We start from the raw sequence: 22,032 nt of genomic DNA, 5'->3' as shown, positions 1-22,032 counted from the left end.
CAGAGGACCCATCAAAGACAGCGTCCTGTCCCCAGAGGGGCACTGGTGGATCTCGCAGTGGCTCTTGGTTGCTCAGCGATGCTCTCCCTTGCCAGCTGTGTTTTGTTTGTGCCAGGATGGCACCACTTTTTCCTCACCTTTCACTGTGACTAGTGATTCAGGACTTATTCTGAGGACTCGTACAATGGAGGTGGCCAGCTGGCAGCCCAGTTCCTTCATCCAGTCCATGCAAGGCTTTAGTTTGGTCCCTGGGTCGCCTGACAGTGAGCAGGTCCAAGCAAACGGTGTGGGAAAAGAGGTTTGTACCCACATAGGAGGTAGCCAGTCTTCCTGGATCTGCTGTGGTACCACAGAGAATGGCTAGGAATGAAGGCAGTACCAAAGGCAGAGCTGGCCTGCTTCAGAGCCATAATAAGGTCTAATATCAGACCTGCTCAGTGTCTCTTCAAACAGGAAGAAGCAAACAGAAACCACTGCAGTAATGAGGTTTCAGGAACACAATCCTAGACAGAGCATCAGACACACAGAAGCTATTGGGCCTAGGCAACTGGAGGTGAAGATGGCACCATCTTGGCTCCAGAAGGCCACGAAACGCAGGGCTTCACTAACTGCTATGCAGACAGTGCAACCTCAGGAGCAGAGCTCTGCATATCACCGTGGCTGTCAGGTCAGGTTTGCTGTGCAAACCAGTCTGCCGTGAGCCAGAAGCTCCTTGGCACCATACTGTCACCCAGCCCTTCTGTGGGCTCTGGTTCCCAAGCACAGCCGAAGAGGTTGGCCTGCTCCAAATGGTTACGTTTGAAGGCAGTGGATGGGGTCTTTTAGAGCTCAGCACCTAGCAGGGTTTCTCACCTTGGCGTGCCCAGCAAACCAGGTGCCAGGCAGAGGTGGGGTGGGACGTGGAGGTGGGTGGAAGGCAAAGGGAGCAGTGGGATGGTTTGTCAACACTGCGATGCACAGCATATTTCCAGGGATTCAGAGGTCAGCACTGAAACACAGATGTGTGAGAAGGAGAGGCTGAGTGAGGGGGAGAGCCATCCGTGTGACTGCTTATTCCATGTCTACAAAAACTTCTATGGACTTGGAGCTGGGCCCTGAATGTCTTTGGAAGAGGCGTAGTCACCAGCTCTGCTTTGTTTCCAGCATTCATTCAGGCTGTGAATGCTGTGAAAATAACCGGCTTCTGCTGCGATGCAGCCACACTTCAGCTGTGAAACACGGCCCGTGTATCTGAGCCGCTCTCTGAGGAGGAGGGTTTTAGTTTATGAGCCACATTCTGCCCCCGAGTGACAGGACTGCATTTCTCTCCCCCTGTAGCACTGTGTCCACGGGGCTGGGACCCCAGGAAGGTCCCATCCAGAAACACCCTTTGCAGTTATCACCCCTGCTGATAACTAGCACCATGTCTCTGCTTTTTCTTGTGCTACTACCAGCAGAATGTTATGCTTCTTTTCTTCCCACACCGCACGGATTTTCTGAAACATTCTGAGATGCAGCTCTGAGTACAGCCAGCCACCAGAGGAAATTGCCCCTGTGGTAACCTTTGAGACAGACCGAGTGACAAATGTGATTAATCAGAGTAAATAACAGCAAAGAATAATATTTACTGGGATTTGGTTTGCCAAAAGGAAAACACTGTGCAGTGTGACGCAGTGGGTCAGCTCTCCTGTGGGTGGAAGTCAGTGCAGCTGCATAGAGTTCAGCAGGTTTGTACCACATAGCTTCACATGGGTCTGCACCTTTTCCCTAAAGTCTCCTTGTCCCAAAAACTATTGCTGGTATTGGGGAAAAAAAATCCCCTATTTAATGTGCAGACAGCTTCCAAGTGTCAGGGCTGAGATTTACCTTGGGTTGGTCAGAGGGATGGGGCAGCGAGGCTGAAAGCAGCTCCACTGGTGGTCTGTGTGGGCACAAATCATAGCTGGTGACGAGCAGCAAATTATTAGGACTGATCTATATGTGCATGATAAAAAATACTAGTTTTCCCAGACAAATATGACTGTTGGTAATGTCTGAGTGCTGCGGGGAGCCCCTCTTCCTCCCCGCAAGGTGATGAATCAGTTGGGATATGTGGTTGTTGCAAGTGAAGTCATAAGTTTGCTTGCTGAACATATCTTGTGTGCTTGGTGGTAATGCATATGGGAGGCAAATAAATAACTGCAGTTACACCCAGGTTTGTGAGAAAGCAGCTCCTCTTATGAGCTGAATCCATACCACGTGTCCAATGCGAAGATAGATGCGTAGGCATGTCATCCAGTCACAGAATCATTAATGTTGGAAAAGACCACTGAGATCATTGAGTCTGCTTGGAGATGATGGCATCCTGCACAGCCTTGCCCTGACGATGTGACGGTGAATGCTACTTGCATGCTGTGTTGCTGCATTGCTCCTGCATCAGCCTGAACCTCGGGCAGGGAAGTGCAGGGGCAGTGATGGAGGAGGAAGCGCTGCACCATTTTGTGGCTCCTTCCAGCGGTCCCAGGGGCAGGCTGCTGCTTATTTTTAGCTCCTGAGGTAGCTGAAATACCACCGTGATATTCATTAGCCGAATCCCCGTCAGATGGGAGCTGCAAGGCGGGCGTGGGGGGACGCTTGGTCTGGTTTGTTGTGCTTGATTTAATTGCTCGCTTCAGTACAGATGCAGCGCGTGGCAGGAGGCTCAGTGCCTCTCACCTCGGGAGAAGGGGGAGCGCCAGGCCCGGGGGAGGCAGAGAGGGAAAAGTCAATCAGGCAGTATTTAAAAACCTACCTGCTGGGCCCAGGGGGGGCTGGAGGTTTTAATGTCATTCCCAGCGTGAGATGCAGCCTGGAGAGCAAGAAGAGAAGGGGGTATCTTCTCTTCTTGGATCCCTAATTGCTCGTTAAATAACCTAACAAATGCATAAACCTATGGGCAGCCCATGCTCCTTGGCAGAGGGGCTTTATCCTCGGGAGAGGGGAGGGGTATTTTTAAAAACACTCATTTCTCTGCTTTTTCTGGGTGTACAAAAGTGAGAGTCAGATCGTTGGCTCAGCAAAACAAAACCCAGCCTCCAGTGCTGTATACACTGCGGTGTATACAGTGCTAGCAGGGGCACTGTGCTTTCCATGCCCTGCACTCAGCTCTCGTACTGTAGAAAGGAGGCTTTCCGTCCCAAAATGAGACTCCCGGTGACTGCAGAGCTGCTGCAGCTGTTCTCCATTTGCATCTCCCAGAACAACCCTTGCACAGCGAGCTTAGCCCCACTGCTGGCCCGCACAGACCTGGTGACCGTGGCCTCGATGCCTGTCCCTGCCAGCTCCCATTCTGTCACTGCCATCCATCAGCATCCTCTGCTCAGAGCCACTGAGTATTACGCCGCAGGGGACGGCCACACATCCCCATACAGGAAAAAGGGAGGCAGCTCTTTCCCAGCACACTGTGATGGCTGTGACGTTCCCTCTGATCCCGGCGCAAAGCAATCCCCAGTTAAGTCCACGAAGGGCAGAAGCAGCCCAAGCCCTGCCCTTTACAGCTGGAGAGCTTCAGATCTGCTTTGCCATCTCAGACGGATGAGCCGATCTGTGACTTACACCTGTAAATCCCCCCTGCTACATTCGAGGTAACATAGGAGAGAACTCCTCCCTCCCTGAATGAAAGCAGCTTGCTGCAGCACAAGGTTTGGATACCTTGTGAAGCACGCAGTCCATCTGAAGGCAGTGGGGTGCCTGTGAACCAGCCTGCAGCACTGAGCTGACCGGCCTTCATCAGGCTGTGTGTTGTTCAGAACCTCTGCAAGGAGAGGAATTGCAGCTGCAGCAGGGCAGAAAAGCTGTGCTGATGGTTTATGAATATTCACTGGGCTCATGAAGCACTCCGGGGCAGAAAACAAGCTTTGAAATTAACTGAACCCTTCAAGGTTCTTTGCTTGCCTTGGCTTTGAGGTGTGAGTCACCAAGACGGCTTCTATAAAACGAGCAGAGTCTGTATGGAGGGCTAGGAGGATTTCTGGGCAGGAAAACACTAAATTAAGCGTTCTGTGAAAACATCTTTATGTTCATAAAGTCTTCAAAGCACAGACTGCCCCCCATTAAGTTTTATGGGATGATGTCACTGTACAGTACTGAGACTTCTGCAGCCTATAAGGACTTGATGTTCTGTGGACTTGAAGCTCTTCCTCTGAGTATAGAACTCTTCAGCAGCTTCTGTCTGCAGTGCTAGCAGCTTGGTGCCCTGCGATTTTTGAGCAGTTTCAATGAATAGAAGCTGCAGAAGAAGAGCTTTGGCCCTGGCCGTGTAGCTCGTGTCATACCCGTTGCCTTCCCCATTCATACACCTCAGCTGCTCCCAGCTGCTGGGAGAGATGCTGGTCCCTTGGGAGCCCTACAGCTGCCCAGAGAGCTGGGTCAAGAGGGACATAGGGCTGGGGATGTATGGGAACAGAAATAGAGAGCTACCAATGGGACACAAGGAAAGGTAATGAGACAAGGAGGCTGTCTTCACTAGTTTGCTGTAAGCAAAGCAGAATAAATGCTCCTCTTTGCCAATTAATTATAATGATAATAATTAGTTTCATTTCAGGTAGCAGAAAGATGAGATTTTTCCTTTTTTTTTTTTTTTTTTTTTTTTTTTTCCCCAGTTAACAAAGCAGTGAAAGAAAAACTCTGCAGGTTAGCCAGCATCCCTGGGGTTTGGGGAGTCTAGGGGGGTGGGAGGGCTATTCAATGCAAAGCAAACCTGTGGGTCAGGATTTGAAATGAGTGAAGCATCGGCCGCTGTGGGCTTTTACAGCAGGGCTGCACTCAGCTGCTCCGAGGCTGTCTAGACATTCCCATCCTAAATCTGAGACATCTTCCAGACCCGAGTTGTGTCAGAACAATATCCTCCAGGAAAAGTTGCTGTTCCAGTGAATCAGATTTTTCTCACCAGAAAAGATTCCATCTGAAAGTCACCAGCTGGCCCTGCCCTCCCCACCATACTCCCGAACCACAGGAGATTCCTCTCCATGTGAGTCACAAAGCAGTGCAGACAGCCAAGGTGTTATGTGTTAGCATGAGTTAGCCCTGGAGCAGAGATGGGCACATAGGAAAGAGCAGGAATTCAGAAGAAGCAATAAGGCAACATCTGAAAAGAAGTGCTTCTGAAGCCTTTCTGCTGTCCTGTGTGATAAGATGGTCTCTGCTTCAGCAAGGTTACATGCTCAGTAAAAGGGGATTCAGGACAGCATATGCATCACTTCGGTAACAGTTTAACATATGTACTTGTGTATACATGGATCTCCTTCTCTGTCTGATAAATAGAAATTGGTGTTGACGTGAGGTGGGCTGTACAAGCACCTGTTCCCTTTTGGACTGAGGTTTCTTTGCTCCATCCTCCTTCTGCCCTTTCTACAGAGGGGTGGATCCTCAGTTTCATCCTGCTGTGTGCAGCCTCCTGCTGCTGAATGCTGGACAAACTCTTTCTGAAATGGCTGGCTCCTAATCCTGCCTCCTGCATCTGTGTGACCGCTTGTTTCTCTCCTTTGCAGGCTGATGCCAAGATGGTCTGCGATGTTGTAAGTCGGATGGAGGACACAGAGCCCTTCTCCCCAGAGCTGCTGTCAGCTATGATGAGACTCTGGGCAGACTCCGGGATCCAGGAATGCTTCAACCGGTCCCGGGAATATCAACTCAATGACTCGGCCCAATAGTGAGTATCCCTTTAGATGGGCTTCAGTGTAACGGAAGCTGCATTTGTTAAAGTTTTAACCAAAGTAGCCCCAAAGGCATCAGTTGCCTTACAGCAGTGGATCTAATCATGGCTATGCTTACAAGCTAACTAGAATGCATGCTGTGTCATGGGCAGCTGCAAGGTAGAAAGGATCAAGCAGGATGTTCATATTCCCCTCTGGCCATTCTGGAGTCCAGGACCCAAAGGCCAGGTTCCCAAACTGCTTTCAAACTGTTCAAGGTAGGTTCCTGCAAACCAATCCAGTGATGTCAGCCAACCCATGGAGGTGGCTGATGTTTTCTTCCTGTCCAGTAGATAACAGAAGAGCGTGGACACCTGCTTTGTATGGCATTACAGCTCTTGGTTTTGCCTTTCTAATAATCATGCACTGTACTGATAGGCAGCTGAATAACAACCAAGGACAGGGAAATTGTCTGCATTTATGATAGCTTTGCATTATTCTCACAATACAGTCAGTGGCATCTGTACCATTAGGGACCACATCCAGATCTTTTTTTCATGGTGATTCAGTCTATGGCTTTAGTTCATCCCACTGCAAAAACAGGACATTTACCCATAAACTGCTGCTCTGGCTCTGAAGAAACATTGAGTGTTTCCCTAGTTTCATTTCGGGCCCATTTCTAATGATAGTTCCTCCAATCTGTTTGTCCCTACCTAGGCAAGGAGGATAAAGCATTTCGTGCCACAATTTCAATCACAGCAGCTGTTGCAGTCAGGCAAAATGTCCCCCTGGCCCCGTGCTGTGTCGTAGACAGTAGTCACTAAAATATGGTGTAGTATAGGGAACAAGCAAGCACAGAGTAATCCTTTTCCCTGTTCTACCCTGGGAGTCCATTTTGATAGTCAGAGAAAGAGAGGCTCCCCAGTGGTGAAAGGGGAACGCTGTGTCCATGCTTTTGGCTTCACGGTATCCCATGTCATCAGGCCCACCAGCTGACTCATGCCCTTTGGGACTTCCTGCCTGTCTGCATTGCCTGGCACCTCTGCTTAGAGTTCCATCAAAACACAGACCCAAACACGGGGATGGCTGTGTTCCGTGCGGTGGCACTGACCATCACCAGCCTGCTCCATCTCCTCCCATCCCAGCTGGCAGGGCAATTTGGGAACACAGAATTACTTTGCTGTTGCAGCGCTGCAGCAGAGCATGAGCGATGACACATCTCTTGGCACTGACCAAAAAGCAAAAGGGAACTCTGCAGATGTGTGATTGGTGTCACAGCATCCTACCCAACAATTTCACACCGCAAACAACCACATCTAAGTGATGGTTCCAAAATATGCTGACTTTTAATCACTGCTAGGAGGACATCCATGCATAATCAATATTTCTTTGCCTGTAACAGCAAGATCTGCCTTTTCTTGCCATTTTTTTCCCCCACAATATAAGTGTGTGATGGCAAAAACACATCATTAGAGATATAAATTATATAAAATGCCAGTCCTAATTGCATTACAACCTTGTGGAAAATTCTTCAATTGTTTTAGAGCCAATTACCTTGAGGAAAGTATTTTGATTCTCCTTCCATGCAATATAGCAGTTGAAAACAATCAGCTTCGCCCTCCCAGTGTGACCAGATGCTGGGTAATTCATCAGCAGGAGCTCTGAAATCACAAGCGGTTTCTAGACATGAACTTAAGAGGCTCAGTGCTGTGGCATTCAAGGTGATGGCTACATGCATTTGCAGCCCAACAAAATTGTTTCTGGTGTTGTTAACAAAGTCTCCTGTGCTGCACTGAAACTCTCAAGCTGGTCAGCACGGAAAGAGAGGTGATGATAGAAGAAAGAATGGAAGGAGAGGAGACGTTAAAGCCTGTTGGCTTTTGCATTGCTCCTTCTACAATCACTAGAATCATCCAGACTGGAAGAGATCTTCAGGATCACAAAGTCCAACCATGGACATGACCTGCTGTGTTCCATCATTAAACTGTGTCTCCTACCTGGCAAAACACTGGCTACATCTTTTGAGGGGGTTAAATGGTAGATTTGTCTGTCCAACAGACACACACACCCAGGGAGCTGGTGCTAGGGTGCCTTACTGCTCACCTGCTCACCTTGAGCATGCACCCAACAAGACAGACATCTGCTGCATAAAGCATGGAGAAAAAAATAACTTCTTCGGGCACATTTTCCACCTCCCAGAATTGGGGATCCAAAAAAAATCACCTTTCAAGCCTGTGACAATGACACAAATCATTGGGAAGAAGAGGACACAGGCCTTTCCCTCAGGGAAAACTCCCTTTCCCTAACCGTGGCTGCACACGCAGCCAGAGGAGGGCTGTGCCTTTTCTTGTGGCAGGACCTCATTTCTGCACTAGGGCAGCTGGTGGAGCTGACGATAACAAAGTCCTTTGCATGCCCAGATCTGGAGCCCCTGGTGTTTCCATCATCAGGAGCAGAGATGCTGTCACAGGGCAGGGACTCCAGCGCATCCTGTGGCGGCTCCAGGCCCTGGTGCATCACACCAGATGGTGATGCAAGTGAGAGCTCAGTTGGCACTTATTCACGCCCAGTGGACACCCAGTGAAAAGAGGCATATTTTTCATTTAATCTTTCAGTGCTTCGAGGTTGTTTTCTTCTGCATGAGCGAAAAATTTGAGACAGTTTTCTATTTTTTTCTCTCTCCTGGGAAAGGACTTGTCTTTATTGACACTGATATTGGCTTTAAAGCACTAGTGACTACAAAATGGGTTTTCATTAGGGTTAAGAAAAACAAATTCTGGACAAAAGCTGAATCTGAAACTCTCAGAGATGAAAAACAGAGATGATGATAGTGAGTTGGGCTGCCGGCATATGGGCATCTCCCTTATTTTGGGTTTCTCTTGGTTCCAAGCATAGGAGCTGATGCTTGCTGGCAGGAGGGGGATTACTACTGGGATCACAAAGCCCAAGGCAGTTGGAGACCTGCAGGGCAGCACAGGTGGGACTGTCAGGGGCAGCTGGGGCGCTGCCCTTCATCCCCACCGTGCCACATGCATCCCGAATGCACTGGAAGCTTTCCAAATCCCCTATCTGCTCCCCAGGAACCACTGCCTGGACTTCTCCATATCACTAAATGCAAGGTCAGCCATCAGCATCTGCTTTTTTTAATGGATAAAGGCACTGTGGCTGTCCCCTGTGCCCTGCAGCTTCTGACAAGGCGGAGCTGCCAGACCAAAGCAGCCCTGTGCTGTCACTAGGGCTCACTTCTGGCCAGTGCCCTGCTTGTCCTGAGCTGCACTCCAGTGCTTTGCCTTGATTTTTGAAGTGGTAACTACAGGCCTTCTGCTGCGTGCCCTGGGAGAGCAAACCTCAACAGCTAATCAACAGCCTGTGAGAGCTAGCAGCAGGGCTCTTATTAGTCTATCATTAATTTCTCTGAAAATAGATTTAATATTTCTTATTAGCCTAAACATGAACTCAGTAATAGCTCTTCTCTGCTGTCAAAGATGAGCAGGAGCATGTTGTTACCTGCTCTGCCTAACGGTCTGGACTTTACTGCAAAGCTTTGTTTCTTTTAGGCTCTAAATCCAGCCTCTTTTTAGCAGAGTTTTTATATCTACTGCAAAGGAAAAATGGAAAACAGCACTCTTGCAGAGAAATAATGTGATAGAGGAAGAGGGGAAGTTCTGCAAAGATCCTCATGTCTCTTATACAGCATAAAGTAAAACAACAAGGACAGCAAGAGAGGGAAAGAGAGTAAGAGGTAGCCAAGGGTTTTATCATTTGTCATTACTGCATTTTTTCATCATTCCCTCAGGCAAATTTATGGGTGGGTTGAGTTCCACATTCCTAATCTCCTGATTATGTTTTTATTCCTACTTCGTCTCCTCTTCCTTTCTTGTCCGCGTGCCTAGGAGCTAAATCTACCTCTGATCATCAAAAAGTCTGGGCATTGCTGATGCCTTTTCTTGTCCAGCCAATTTCTGTCTGTGGACGTACATCTGTGACCCACATTTTGCTTTCAAAATCAGCAAAATAGAGGTTTCCAGCTGGTTTCCTTAATCTCCTGCTTTTGTTCAGAATTAAAAACTGTCTTGTGTTTCCTGTCCTCAAGATCCTAGTTAGCCTGGTCAGGGAGCGCAGCGTGGAGGGCAGCTCTGATGGTGAGCACCCAGGTTTGGGGACCTGCTTTGAGCAACCTCAGACGTGAGGAGGGGAATGGAGCAGACGGAGCAGAGCATCCATACGAGCACCACTCCTCCATGCACATATCCGTGCAGGCAAGATGTGTAGGCAGAGGCAGTTTGCAAGTACACATGTACACGGAGAAAAAAGAATCCATCGCAAGTTATTCTCTGGCTTCCAACTACACTGAAAGATCACTTGATAATGCCAGGGCTGTGAAACTACCGTGAAACTGCAAAGTATTTTAGGCCTATGTTCAACCCATCCATCTTCACACATCTGAGGTGTCGGGGCTTAGGAAACTTGCTGCCTTTGGCTCTCTGTGGGGAGTGAAGGGAGGGAGAGCTGCTTCCAAAGGGGAACACAGACCTCAGTGCAGTGTGAAGAGGTGCAGAAGGTGCAGTTGTGTCTGCTGCCCCGTGTAGCTAACAACTTTGGTATCTCAAGCCAACTGGACACCGCTTCAGTCAGCCCATTTTCAGGAGCTCTTTGGGCAGTGCCCTAAGGAAGTATCGCACTGAGCACAGGTTAAAACAGTGACGCTTTCCTTCTCACACCTGCTCATGTGGGATTGCTTTCTGATCTCTTCTCCTTGCAAAGAAATTGTCATTGCAGTGGTATCACCTTCCTTGCCAGTGCTCATTGCATCCCACGTGGCAACACTCATTAGTTGGAGCCAGACGTTGTCATGATGTAGGGAACTGCTTCTGGAGTGAGCCCCAGCGGAGCGCCGCCGGAACAGGTTGCTGTAAAACCTCCAGCCTTGGGAATACTGGCAGCTGAGCCGCCTGAGTTACAAACTGAGTTTAACTTTGAAGGAGGCCCTGCCTCCCTTCCCACGTCGAGACTGAACCCCGCAGCAAATCAGGCTCCTGCAGCTCCCCTGTTCACGGAACTTCGCACGACTTTCCCAAAATCATTTCCGTTCCCACTTCACTGGTGGTTGCAGTCTCCTGCTTACAGCCAGCTCACCAGCATGGAGGTTAAGGGGGAAAGAAGTAAATCCTGCTGTAGTCAGCAATGCTGCTTTACTGGGTGCTCTGGAGAAGGCTACATGTGGCCAGGCAGTACTATTTGATCCCATTTAGCCCACCAGACATAACTTGGTGCCTGTGCAAGCGATACATCTAGGCTTCATTACACCATGCAAGTGCTCTGTGCTTCAGAACTGTGCAGCTCTGCAAAATGAATGTTGGCAGCAAGCTAAACATTCAGATCGTGGCGCTTCAGGACGTGGGCATTACGCACAACCATCAGCACACGGTCTGTTTTAATAAGCTGCCATTGTCGCTGGCTCTTTCAGGCTGAGGAAAGAAGAATTATAGGTCAAGGTTTTGCATTAATATTCTCATCAGGTGCCTGGATTTCATTTTCTTATCACAGCTTTTGCATTAGGATATGGTTTTCTGTCCGCCCTTCTTATTCGTGCCTGTCACTTGAGCTCATTTGTGTTTAATTGGAGGGAGTAGCAGCGTAAATGGAACAGTCCAATTAATTGGTATGACTGTGCTGCAGTTTATTGAACAATCCACCTTTGTGTCTTGGAGCCCAGACAGACAGAGAAAATACATCACAGGCAGAGATGTAGATACATTTGTCTGAATTTATGGTTTAATTTACCCCTGTAAGTAAATATGATGACCAACTTTGAATAATTAAGTTCCCCCTGTGATAAGCAAAACAAAACAGCTCATAATGGCTAGTGCTGGTTGACTGGGATCGTCAGCATTGCTGGATCCCCACCAATGAGATGCAAATGGCTTTCTGTGGTGTCTGGTCGTGCCAGGTCTGTAGTGGGGCCTTTTCTGGGAAGTGAGGCCTCTGTTACCCCAATGTGGGGAGGACAGGCCCAGCCGAATGGCAGCCTCCTAGAATCCAGCAAGGCGAGGGCCTGGTAGGGGTCCCAGGCTTTGATGTGTCATTGTCATAAATGAAGAAATTGCTCTTGTTACATGACCGCATCTAGGGCCGATTGTGAGGGAAGAGCACCTCAGAAAAATGTTATCTTTGAAATCAGCTTGATGTTTTCCAGCATCCCAACCTCAGTCTTCATTCATCCGGAGAACCAATTTCTCCCAAATTATTTGCAGTCTCCCAGGGACTGCTGCTATTAGCCCTAAGCAGGGTACAGGCCATGTCACAGCATCTCAAAGCAATGCTCCCCCCCATCCCACATTGTGCCAGGAGATTGACTGCAAGGACTGAGTTTGTTGGTGAGGTCACCGTCCCTGAGGTGTTCAGGAAGCATGGAGGTGTGGCACTGAGGGACGAGGCATGGTGGGTGGGTTGGGGTTGGATTTAATGATTTTAGAGGACTTTTCCAGCCTTATTGATTCTGTGATTACTCATCAGCAGGACTGGGCAGTTGGTGCTCTCCTTTCTGAAGGGCTGGTTAGTAGCAGAGCCTGGAAAGCAGTGGGAGAAGGGGAGCATTGCACCAGTGCCTTTATCAGAGGGGGAAATGGTCTGATGCTAACAGGAAATGTGCTGGCATGATCTCTTTTCTCCTTTTTCTCTTCTTCCCAAATCTGGGAAAATGATATCATGAAGCTGCTCGGGGTGCCATATCTTGGCTCACTAAGATTGTCAGCCCAAGCTTATTTGTGTGGAAGTAAACCTGTGTCCTGGAAAGAAGAAAACCTAAAAATCACGTGAAGCTGAGGTGCTGTCAGCCTGGACAGACACATGAGCTGCAGGCAGTGGCTTGTCCACAGTGAGAGCCTGCTGGAACACAGCAGAAAACAGAGCTGCTCTGCAGTTACTTTGTCTGAAGGAGGGGATGCTGCCAGAATTTGGGAACAGTCTATTGTCTTGTCAGGTTTTGCTTAGAGCACAGGAACTGCCAGCACCACCAAAAGACGTGCTCTGATTTACCCCCAAAGGAAACCTGTTGAACCATAGTCCTGAACCCTCGCGGGCTGCTGCTCATGGCTGACCGGCAGATCCTCCCCTGCCAGGGGCTCTGGGTGACAGATTCCGTGCAGGGAGATTGGACTTGTTTTTTTGGCTGAGTATTTGTATATTTTTAGGCGGCAGTGTCCTTATGAAACCAGCTGGAACTGGCAGGCTGCCACCACGGCTTGGGGTGATTTTGTTGTTGTTTTGTTCCGTTTGCTTTTTTGCTGGTACCCAGCCCCCGTTTCCCACTGACTCTGCCTTTTGGCATCGCTCACGTGGGGCATCCTCCCTCAAGGATGCTCTCAGGGCATCCCAGCCTCCATCCTCAGGGCCAGGCTGGGATCTGGCTGCTCCCAGCCCTCAACCCTGTGCTGCATCACCCTGGTACGCTGGGACTCTTCTTCACACCCCCAGTGTCAGGTCTGGCACTGTCCGTGAGAAGGGCCGAGCCAGCAGGCGGCCACACATGCTTTCCGATGGATGAGCTGCTTGTTTGAAATCCTTAAATGGCAAAGAATGGCAGGAACGTGGGGGTTTCTTTGCAGCCAGGCTCTGGGACGGAGCAAAAACGTCTCCCACATGGCTCAGCAGAACCGGAGGCGACAGAGTGATGGGGCGGCAGAGCAGGGCCGGGCAGATAGCTCCGTGTACACAGGGTGGATTTATGTCCCTGTTTCCCTCCTTGCAGTTCTCCTGCACAAGTGCTGCCAGCAGCCAGAGCTGGCACACACTCACACAGTGCATTGGACCGAGGGAAGGAGGGCATCACGGTGCTCAGGTATCTGAGGTTATGAGTAAAATCCCAAACCAGTCACCAGCTTAGCTTAGAAAGCCCACATTTTTCAATATGTATTAAGACAATCATTGGAAAATTGCTTTTATCTGCTGTTTCCTAAGCCGGGTTTATGCTTTAAAGCCTTTTGTCTTTGAACAGAAGGGCTGGAAATTCCTTTTTTTGTTTCCTTAAGCAAATTGTCCATCCAGTATGCAGCCTTGAGGGGACAGGGCTTTAGAAGAGAACAAAATGAAAGGAAAAAAAAAACACTACAAAAACACTGCAAGACTTGCAGTGAAACCACAGGAACAGGTTTAGATGGGGATGCAGCACCCAGAGGTGCAAGGGATGCCAGGATTAGGTGAAAGCCCCTCAGCTCAGTTCCCCACCCGCCATGGGCACCAGGGCATGGCAGCAGGAAATCTGCTATCTTCTATGAGATATGGAAGTCCACGGTGCTGAGAGTGGCAAAGGCTGAAGCAAAGCAAAACAAGGGCAGGGGTGGGGGGGGCATGGGGAGGTTTTGGTGCCTACCTTCACAGCAGGAGGGTCCCAGCACTTGGTCACAGCAGTACTGCTGGAATGGAGATGTGCCTCGCGGAGCCCCCGGGCAGTGATTGTTTCACAGACTAATTGATCTAATAGCTCTAATCAGCCCTGTAGCAAACACTGCTTTGTGTCTTGCTTACCCAGCGCAAGCACCGAGCCAACATTCAACCCTCACTGATTGACTTCCAGCTGAAGTTAGGTTCTGCTTTTCTAGGGACTGCCATGCCAATGGCCGTGGCTGGGACCAGGGCTCAGTGACACGTGCATTTGGTGCAAGGCAGGCTGTCCGATGTGGGCTTGGCACAGGGATGCTCAACCATGGATGAGCAGAAAGGGCTCTACCTTCCCCCAACCCAGAAGTCAGCAGGAGCACAGTGATGGACACTGCCTGGGCAACAGCCCAGACCTGTTATCAGCTATGGACTTCCTGCCTCCTCTGACTCTTGGAGGGGTCAGAAGGGCTTCCTACTTTTTTTCCCCCAAAAGCCCAGGGATGCACACACTGATGGGACAGTCACTGATTTGTGCAAGGCAGTCAAACATGATGCTGCTGTGTTACTAGCTTGCCTGCCACACTCCCATGCACAAATCCTGCCAGGCTGAATTGGTCTATCAGTGGGCCTGATAGACTGCAAGCCTCAGATGCTGCAGATGTGCAACCCTTTCCTGACACCTCAGACACCCAAACCCACACCTCCCATTCTCCCACATGTTTCTGCCCCCCATCTCCATGTAGGGCTGATCAGTTCAGTCATGACAACATGGTTCAGTGCAGATGGAGGCTGGAGCTCAACAGATCAAGCACCGGTCCTTGTGCCAGAATCCCCAAGCTGCATCTTCCCCACCTCCAGCACTCTTCATGTGCTTCAGTCCATGGAGAAGGCACTTCTGCAGAGGTCTGCGGGGGTCTCTTCTGGGGCTGAATTCATTGGGAAGGAAGGGCAGAAATGCTTCTGAGCCCAGATTTCAGGCAGAACCTTCTCTGTGCTGTTGGAAAGGGAGAGAAGAGATACAGGAGAAAAGAAACTAGGCACAAACCGCACTGTGGAGCCCTGCCAGGGAAGTGTCAGCTCTGATTTTGGCATGGAGTCCAAGCCTCCCTCTTGCTGCGATTTGTGATGCTCTCTGCCTTGCTGTAACCCTTTTCCTGCTGGGTTACACTGTCACCCAGGGCAGAGCAGCAGATTTGCTGGGAGCACCAGGCTTGAGAAGAAAGTCAGCGCTCCAAAATCATAAGCCCGGGTCACAAAACACCCCGTGAGACATCAGTGTGGCTCTTAAAGTCTGGCAGCACTTCTAATGGCATAAATCAGCATTTCCTGCTCCATCCCAGTAGGCTGTGGGCACCCGGGGTTTTTAAATATTTCTTAGCTGTTTCTACGTCCTCATTCAGAAAACACGAGGCATTGCCCCCTACTGACCAGAGTCAGTTTAAACGTTTCCATTGAAGCTTGTCCTCTGTTTTACAATGCACAACCACGAGAAACAGAGAACTGGGGGTGCACTGAGCAGTGAGGACAAATCTGAAGTGTCCAGGAACAGGAGTAAATCTGCAGAAATGTGATGCTGACACCAGCTAGCATCTCCTGAGAGCTGGGGATTGATAACGGAGTCCAGGTGAAAATCTTCACTCCAGCTAATGGAAACATCAACTTTGCATTGAGAAATCCCTCATCCCTCAGTGATTATCTCATTGAATAAAAATGCATTAATGAAGAAATGACGCACATATAGAAGCTACAGAGAAGCTTGGGAAAAGAAAAAAAAAAGATTAGCACACCTCTGTGCCCATCCTGAGGGTGATGGGGGGACTGGACACCCTAGGCATACTCTGAGCAGCCTCTCCCCACCTGGGGTTGTTGTCTGGGCAGGACTGGATGGATTTTCCACTTGCCTGTGCTCCCCAGAGTTGGTAGAGCTGGTTGTTGCCTTTGCACAGGGAAGGAAATGAGGCTTAGCTCTACTATGTTTATTCAGACATCTGTGATCACTACAGGAGGCTTAAGAGCATATGCTTAAAATAGTTGGTAGTAAACAGAAAGTGTGCTGAATGCACAGAGGTCACCCTCACGACCTATTTATCTTACCAAGGGCTTCTCTAACTTTGTTGCCTGTTGATCTGCACACACCTGGGAGCTCTCTGCCTTCTTTCCTGACTCTCCATTCCCAAGCAGAGTGGGGGTATAAGCACCCCAGCCATGGTGCTCAGCTGGATGTGGGCTGGGAGTCCCTCAGGCTGCTGCTGCTGAACTTTGGGCTGCAGGCACCATTGGAGCATCTCAGAGAACATGCAGAGCTCTGCTCCACCCACCTTGCTCTGTTCATCCTGCTCCATGTATTCCTTGCCCCTAGAACAGAGGTGCAACGGGAAGCCGTAGATTTTGCTTTGATCCTGCTGCCTCTGCTTGGTGTTTTACCACTTTCCATCATCTTGAGAGGAGATCTGGCTGCAGAGTGAGCACCTGTCCAAGGTCCCAGCAAAGTGCATTGCGGTGTGGGACTGCCTGGTACACTGGGGAACAAGCACTTTTGCTCTGCAGGAGGGAGGGCTCCTTTAAGGACATGTAGCCCACGTCAAGAAGAAAAACATGAAGAAAAATTGGACAGACTCCATTTGATCTGCCAAAGACAGATCTGCCTTTAAGCATGCTACCTCGCATCCTCTGCCTCGTGTCCCCATGACAACAGCCGCGTTACGCACCTCTGTGCTTAGGCTGCAGTCCCCCAGCTGCTCCACTCACACCGCAGTGTGGCACGCAGGCTCACAGCATGGGCACACCAGAGACAGTCCTGGGGAGCTGTCTGCTCCCCTCCTTCCTCCACACTGCTCCTCTCTGCTTCTGCCTTAACTCTCATCAGTCCAATCCCCAGCCCCAAGGTCATGCATTGAGTGCATGAAGACCCAACGTGAACAATGTGTCAGGGTGCAAAAGCAAGGCTTGGCAGGAGCAGTGTCACACTGATGTGGGTGATGCCCAGACCCATCCCGCAGCACTCCCTGTGTGGACACAAGGGGCCTCTCCTGGGATTCAGGAGTTATTTTTATTTTCACTTTGCAGTTGAAGCCAAAAGGCTCTTCATTTTGAGAAACCTCAAACATTGATTGGATACAACCAATCCTTCCATCAGCTGGTGCAGTGCCACCAGATAAATAAATCTTGCATGCGTCTGTAATTACTGCTTAGCTTGTGTTTAAATGCAGCATCATTGATCTGCAGAACTCATCAAAACCCACCGAGGAATGCATGAAATTATATTGATTAGAGCAGCAAAGTACATGACTGCATACATTTTCAGCCTTCATTCACCAAAAAAAAAAAAACCCACAAAAAAAACCACACACATTTACGTTACCTCTTTTCAAATTCTTGAGTTAACTTGAAATTTAATAGCCAATTTTAACATCAATCTGATGGTCTGCTATGATGGAGTGACAGCATTGGTGGATAAAGGGAAGGCTACTGATGTCATCTGCCTCAACTTCTGTAAGACCTTTTACATGGTTCTCTACCACATCCTTATCTCTAAATTGGAGAGATGCAGATTTGAAGGGTGGGCTATTTGATGGATAAGCAATTGGTTGGAAGGTCACATCCAGAGGGTTGTGGTCAATAGCTCTGTGTCCAGGTGGAGGCCGGTAATGAGCAGTGTCCCCTAGGGGTCTTTCTTGGGACATGACCAGGTCCAGGGCCCCCAACAGCCCAACACAGGAAAGATGTGGAGTTTTTGGATAGGGTACAGAGGAGGGCCATGAAGATGATCCAAGGGCTGGGGCACTTCTCCTATGAGGACAGGCTGAAGGAGCTGGGCTTGTTTAGCTTGGAAAAGAGAAGACTGTGGGGAGACCTCATTGCAGCCTTTCAATATTAAAAAGGCTGATCCATCCTTATCTACCAAATAGTCTACCCTTCAAATCCATTTCTCTCCAGTTTAGAGATGAAGATACAGTGGGGGACCATATCAAAGGTCTTATAGAAAAGAGGAGGGAAATTGACTTTTTACACGGATAGACAGTGACAGAACAAGGGGGAATGATTTTAAACTAAAGTAAGGAAGATTTAGATTAGGTATCAAGGGGAAGTTTTTCACTGAGAGGGTGGTGAGGTGCTGGAACAGCTGCCCGGAGAGGCGTGGATGCCCCATCCCTGGAGGTGTTCAAGGCCAGGTTGGATGGGGCCCTGGGCAGCCTGGTCTAGTACTATAGCTAGCAGCTGGCAACCCTGCCTGCTGGAGTGGGGTTGGAACCTGATGGTCATAGAGGTCCCTTCCAGCAGAAGCCATGCTACGATCCTATGGTTCTATGATTGTATGATTGTATGATTCCTTCCTATAATAGACCAACAAATTTCTACTGGCTCTGTAGCATGTGTCCCTACATGGGCAACATCCCAGTTGAAAGTGTGGAAGGTCATCACTCAGCTGTTACGAAACTCAGTGCAGTAAGGTCTTGTGATTAAAGCTTCTGTCTGTGATTTAGAAAACCCAAACCAACTTCCAAGTGCTGCCACGAACTTCCTGTTGTGTCGTCAGTCAAGTCATACATCCTCTTAATACTTGTATTCCTCGTAAACCAAGTGTGATGAATAATATCTCCCTGCTCAGGCGGGAGGCTGGGGATGCATCGATCACGCTTGGCAGGAATGGAGATGCAGTGAGTGTGGAATGCGGGCTGGGCTGGGGCGATGCTCGTGCAGACGGGCCATCTGCTCCCGATGCTCTCCTCCTGCTCTGCAGCCAAGAGGAAGCTCAACACCAGTTTTTTATTGGCAGCAGTGTCCGCATTGTCTGAAAGGATTCCTGATGTTTTCCAGCCCTCCTGCTGCTCGGAGCTGGCTCTCTGCTCCCGGGGAAGCGAAGCACTCCTGAGTCAACTCACAAGCCTTGCAGCAGGCTGCACCATGCCCTCTGCCCACGTCCCTCAGTGCCACATCTCCATGACTCTGGGACACCTCCAGAGACGGCAGCTCTCCTCCCTCCCTGGGCAGCTGTGTCAGTGCCTCACTGCTCTTTCAGAGAAACATTTGTTACTAATACCCAACGTGTACCTCCCACCGTGAGGCCATTAAGGCCATTACCTCTTGTCATTACAAGGTGTGCTGTAGGCAGGGAGCACACAGGAAGGCCTCTGCTCAGCCCCCACAGCACCCCACCGGCTTGGCTGAGCTGTCCCATATGGAGTGTCCCATATGGCTGATGTTGTCGCATCTATGCCTCTGGCACACCTTAATGTGAAGATGGGGTCAGCCTGCCCCTATGGAGGCCTGGGGGTGGCATGGAGCGCTGCCTGGGCTCGGAGTGGCTGTGTGATGGCAGGGGGCTGCAGTGTGGGTTGAACCGAGGCTGCTTGCCGCTAGGAGAGGAAGGGAGAGGTGTGCAGGCAGCAGGTGGGGGGAGCCAGCAAGCTGTTGTGAGACACACAAACAGGGATTTTCTCCTCACAGCTGCGTGCCTGAATGCTGTCTAACAGGATGGGAAACTCCACAGATTTTCTTGACATGTCTCTGCTTCTGGATCCGGCCTGGAGTAAAACCAAAATGCCGCAGTCCCACGAGCAGAGCTGTTCTCAGGGGAGACACAAGCTGACAGCTGCTGAGAAGCACCAGAAGGTCCCTGTGCAAAGCACGGGTCTCACGTGCCCAGGAGAACCCCTCTGTGTGGGGTAACGAAAACATCCTCAGTGCGCAGCTGGGGGCAGATCCTGAGTTCTCCCTGTCCGCAGCACAGCACTGACTGATTTCGGTACCTGCAGTTCATGGCAGGGAGGCTGCTTTGGGGTTTGAAAGGGGAAGTCCTATAGCCTGGACAAGGACAGGTGAGGGGGTCTTCCAACATGATTCCACTCCATCGCCAACTCTCACCTTCCCCCGGACGACCACGGATGTTTAAAGGAGACCCCCGACTGAAGGCAGCTTCAGACAGAGGAGCTCACCCCACTCTGCGTAATTACAGTCACCCTGCTAGAGACATCCTCTGGCTGCTTGATAGGAGCTCAGATCTCATTAACTAACGCTTCCCTTTGCGTTGGATCTAAATCCCTCACCAGGGCCATCCCCACCGCAGGCAGACACCTCGCACCACAAGAATGCTACAGCTCTATTTTCTTCTTCCTGCTTAGAAATGAAGATGTTAATGTTGCTTTCCCTACTGCCACAAGTGTTCTTGGCCTTCCTTCACATCGTGACAAATCTGCGGCCAGTGACTGAACAAAAGGGGAACGTCTGGTTTCATCTGTGCTCACAGCTCTTTGCTTCTCAGTGTTGGAGCTTGTGAGGTTGCCAGGGGCTGGGGCAATGAGGGCAGTGGTGAGCAACCTCTTGTGGCTTTGTACATTTTCTCATTCTAGGGATTTGGACTTGTCCACGGGGCTGCATCATATTAAGGGACTGTAAAGCAGATGCTACCTATAGATCATACAGTTGTGTTTTCATCCTTTTCCCATCTCAGACAGGGTACAGGAGATCAGGATCCCTGCTCATGGTATGATGGTCTAGAAGAGATTCCCCACCTCTGGGCAAGGGGCCTTTCCCAGCCAGAGGGGTACTCAGCAGGGGATGCATCTACAGAAACAAGAGGAGAGGAGACAGACGACAGCTGTTCCCATACAGTCGGTGTTAAACTCTGACACAGCAATTTAATAAAGCAGAAGGAGGCAGTTTTGTACATGCAGAGTAGCTGAGCTGTGAAATTCTTTATTGCAGATGTGGCTGCTAGAAATTTATGTGGCTTTAAAAAGTGCTTAAAGAAATCTCTGGCCAGCAGGGAGGAGGGGATTGTCCCTCTCTACTCTGCCCTCCTGACGTCCCGTCTGGATTATTCTGCCCAGGTCTGGGGCCCCAATACAGGAAAGATTTTGAGCCATCCACGATGGCTAATAAACACAAAGATATCAACCTTCTCTTTAACATTCCATTACCCATAAAGAATTGGAAGCTATGAGGAGCCTGGGTATGGCACACTTGCCCTGTCTGCATGTTCTCTCTGCATCTGCTCTTGGACACAAGTTAAGCTAGGTGGAACTATGATCTGGTCCAGAGCCTTTTCTTTTTTGAAAAGGCTCCAGTATGTTTAAAAATATATATATCATTATCATTTCTGCTTACATACCTTCCAATTTTTAAATGCCATGGCAGAAAAATGAGCCAACATCTGCTTTTCCAGGACTGCTCCAAAAATATTTCCTACACAACACTAGGTTGTTCAAATTGGCTTTTCTTCCAAAGCCCTCCTCTCCCCAGCCAACACTCTCTGAACATGAGCTCAGATTGTACCAGTGGCTTTCATTCCAGCAGTAACAAGAGCTTGCTGTATTGCTGGCCATCCAGCCCGTGAGCAAAGCCAGCCAGCAGCTCATACTGTGGATCAGAGCTGCAGGTCCCTTCATGCCCCCAAATGCTATTGTTACACTATATCTATTTAGTGGCACCTCTCATCCACAAGCAATGCTAAAAATTGTTCTGGGTCCAGTCATACCATGGGAAACTGCAAGCCTAACTAGGACAGCTGATCTCCACCTTGCTTTTCCTCATTCCTCCTGTCTATCATTAGTTTAGTATCGGTTTCCCAAGCTGAGCCGCCTGCGCAGCTCCTTTCCCCTTTTCGTGGGTGCACCCCCATACCTGCAGCCAGTGAGATCTGAACAAACACCCTATGATCCAGACCAGCAGCAGCTTTCCACTTCAGTGTGGGTTAAAAAAAGGCGTTGCAGCACAGCATCCCTCCTGTTAAGATTTGGCAACATCCTTTTAACAGCAGGGAACATCCTCCTCGTTTCCCATAGGAGAGCAGTGAGCACCTACAGCTCATGCAGGAAAATACCCCACATGTGGTCCTGGTGACCATTGCTGCTGCTGCCAGCAGCACGGGTGAGGCCCTGGCACTGCTTCCGAGAGAGCTGTGGGTGCCCCATCCCTGGAGGTGCCCAAGGCCATGGATGGGGCTTTGGCAGCCTGAGCTGATGGGGGCAGCAAGCCAGGGACAGAAGGTTAGAACTGGGTGGGTTTTAAGGTCCTTTCCAAC

General features: G+C 49.7%; 1 protein-coding gene across 3 annotated transcripts in view; it reads left to right on the top strand.

Annotated features, from left to right (window-relative positions):
* The window catches only part of GNAO1 (G protein subunit alpha o1), a 117,436-nt gene that overhangs the window by 74,403 nt on the left and 21,001 nt on the right, over positions 1 to 22,032 (top strand). For all 3 annotated transcript variants that reach the window (XM_031615481.2, XM_031615480.2, XM_031615479.2), the window contains exon 4: positions 5,487 to 5,647. In XM_031615481.2, coding sequence (XP_031471341.2) covers positions 5,487 to 5,647 — 161 coding nt within the window. The remainder of the gene's footprint in view (positions 1 to 5,486; positions 5,648 to 22,032) is intronic.

The sequence above is a fragment of the Phasianus colchicus genome, chromosome 13, assembly GCF_987193195.1.
Source record: "Phasianus colchicus chromosome 13, bPhaCol1.hap1.1, whole genome shotgun sequence".
NCBI classification, from domain to species: domain Eukaryota; kingdom Metazoa; phylum Chordata; class Aves; order Galliformes; family Phasianidae; genus Phasianus; species Phasianus colchicus.
Note: the sequence above shows the minus strand (reverse complement) of the source record. Positions and strands in the feature narration are given on the sequence as shown.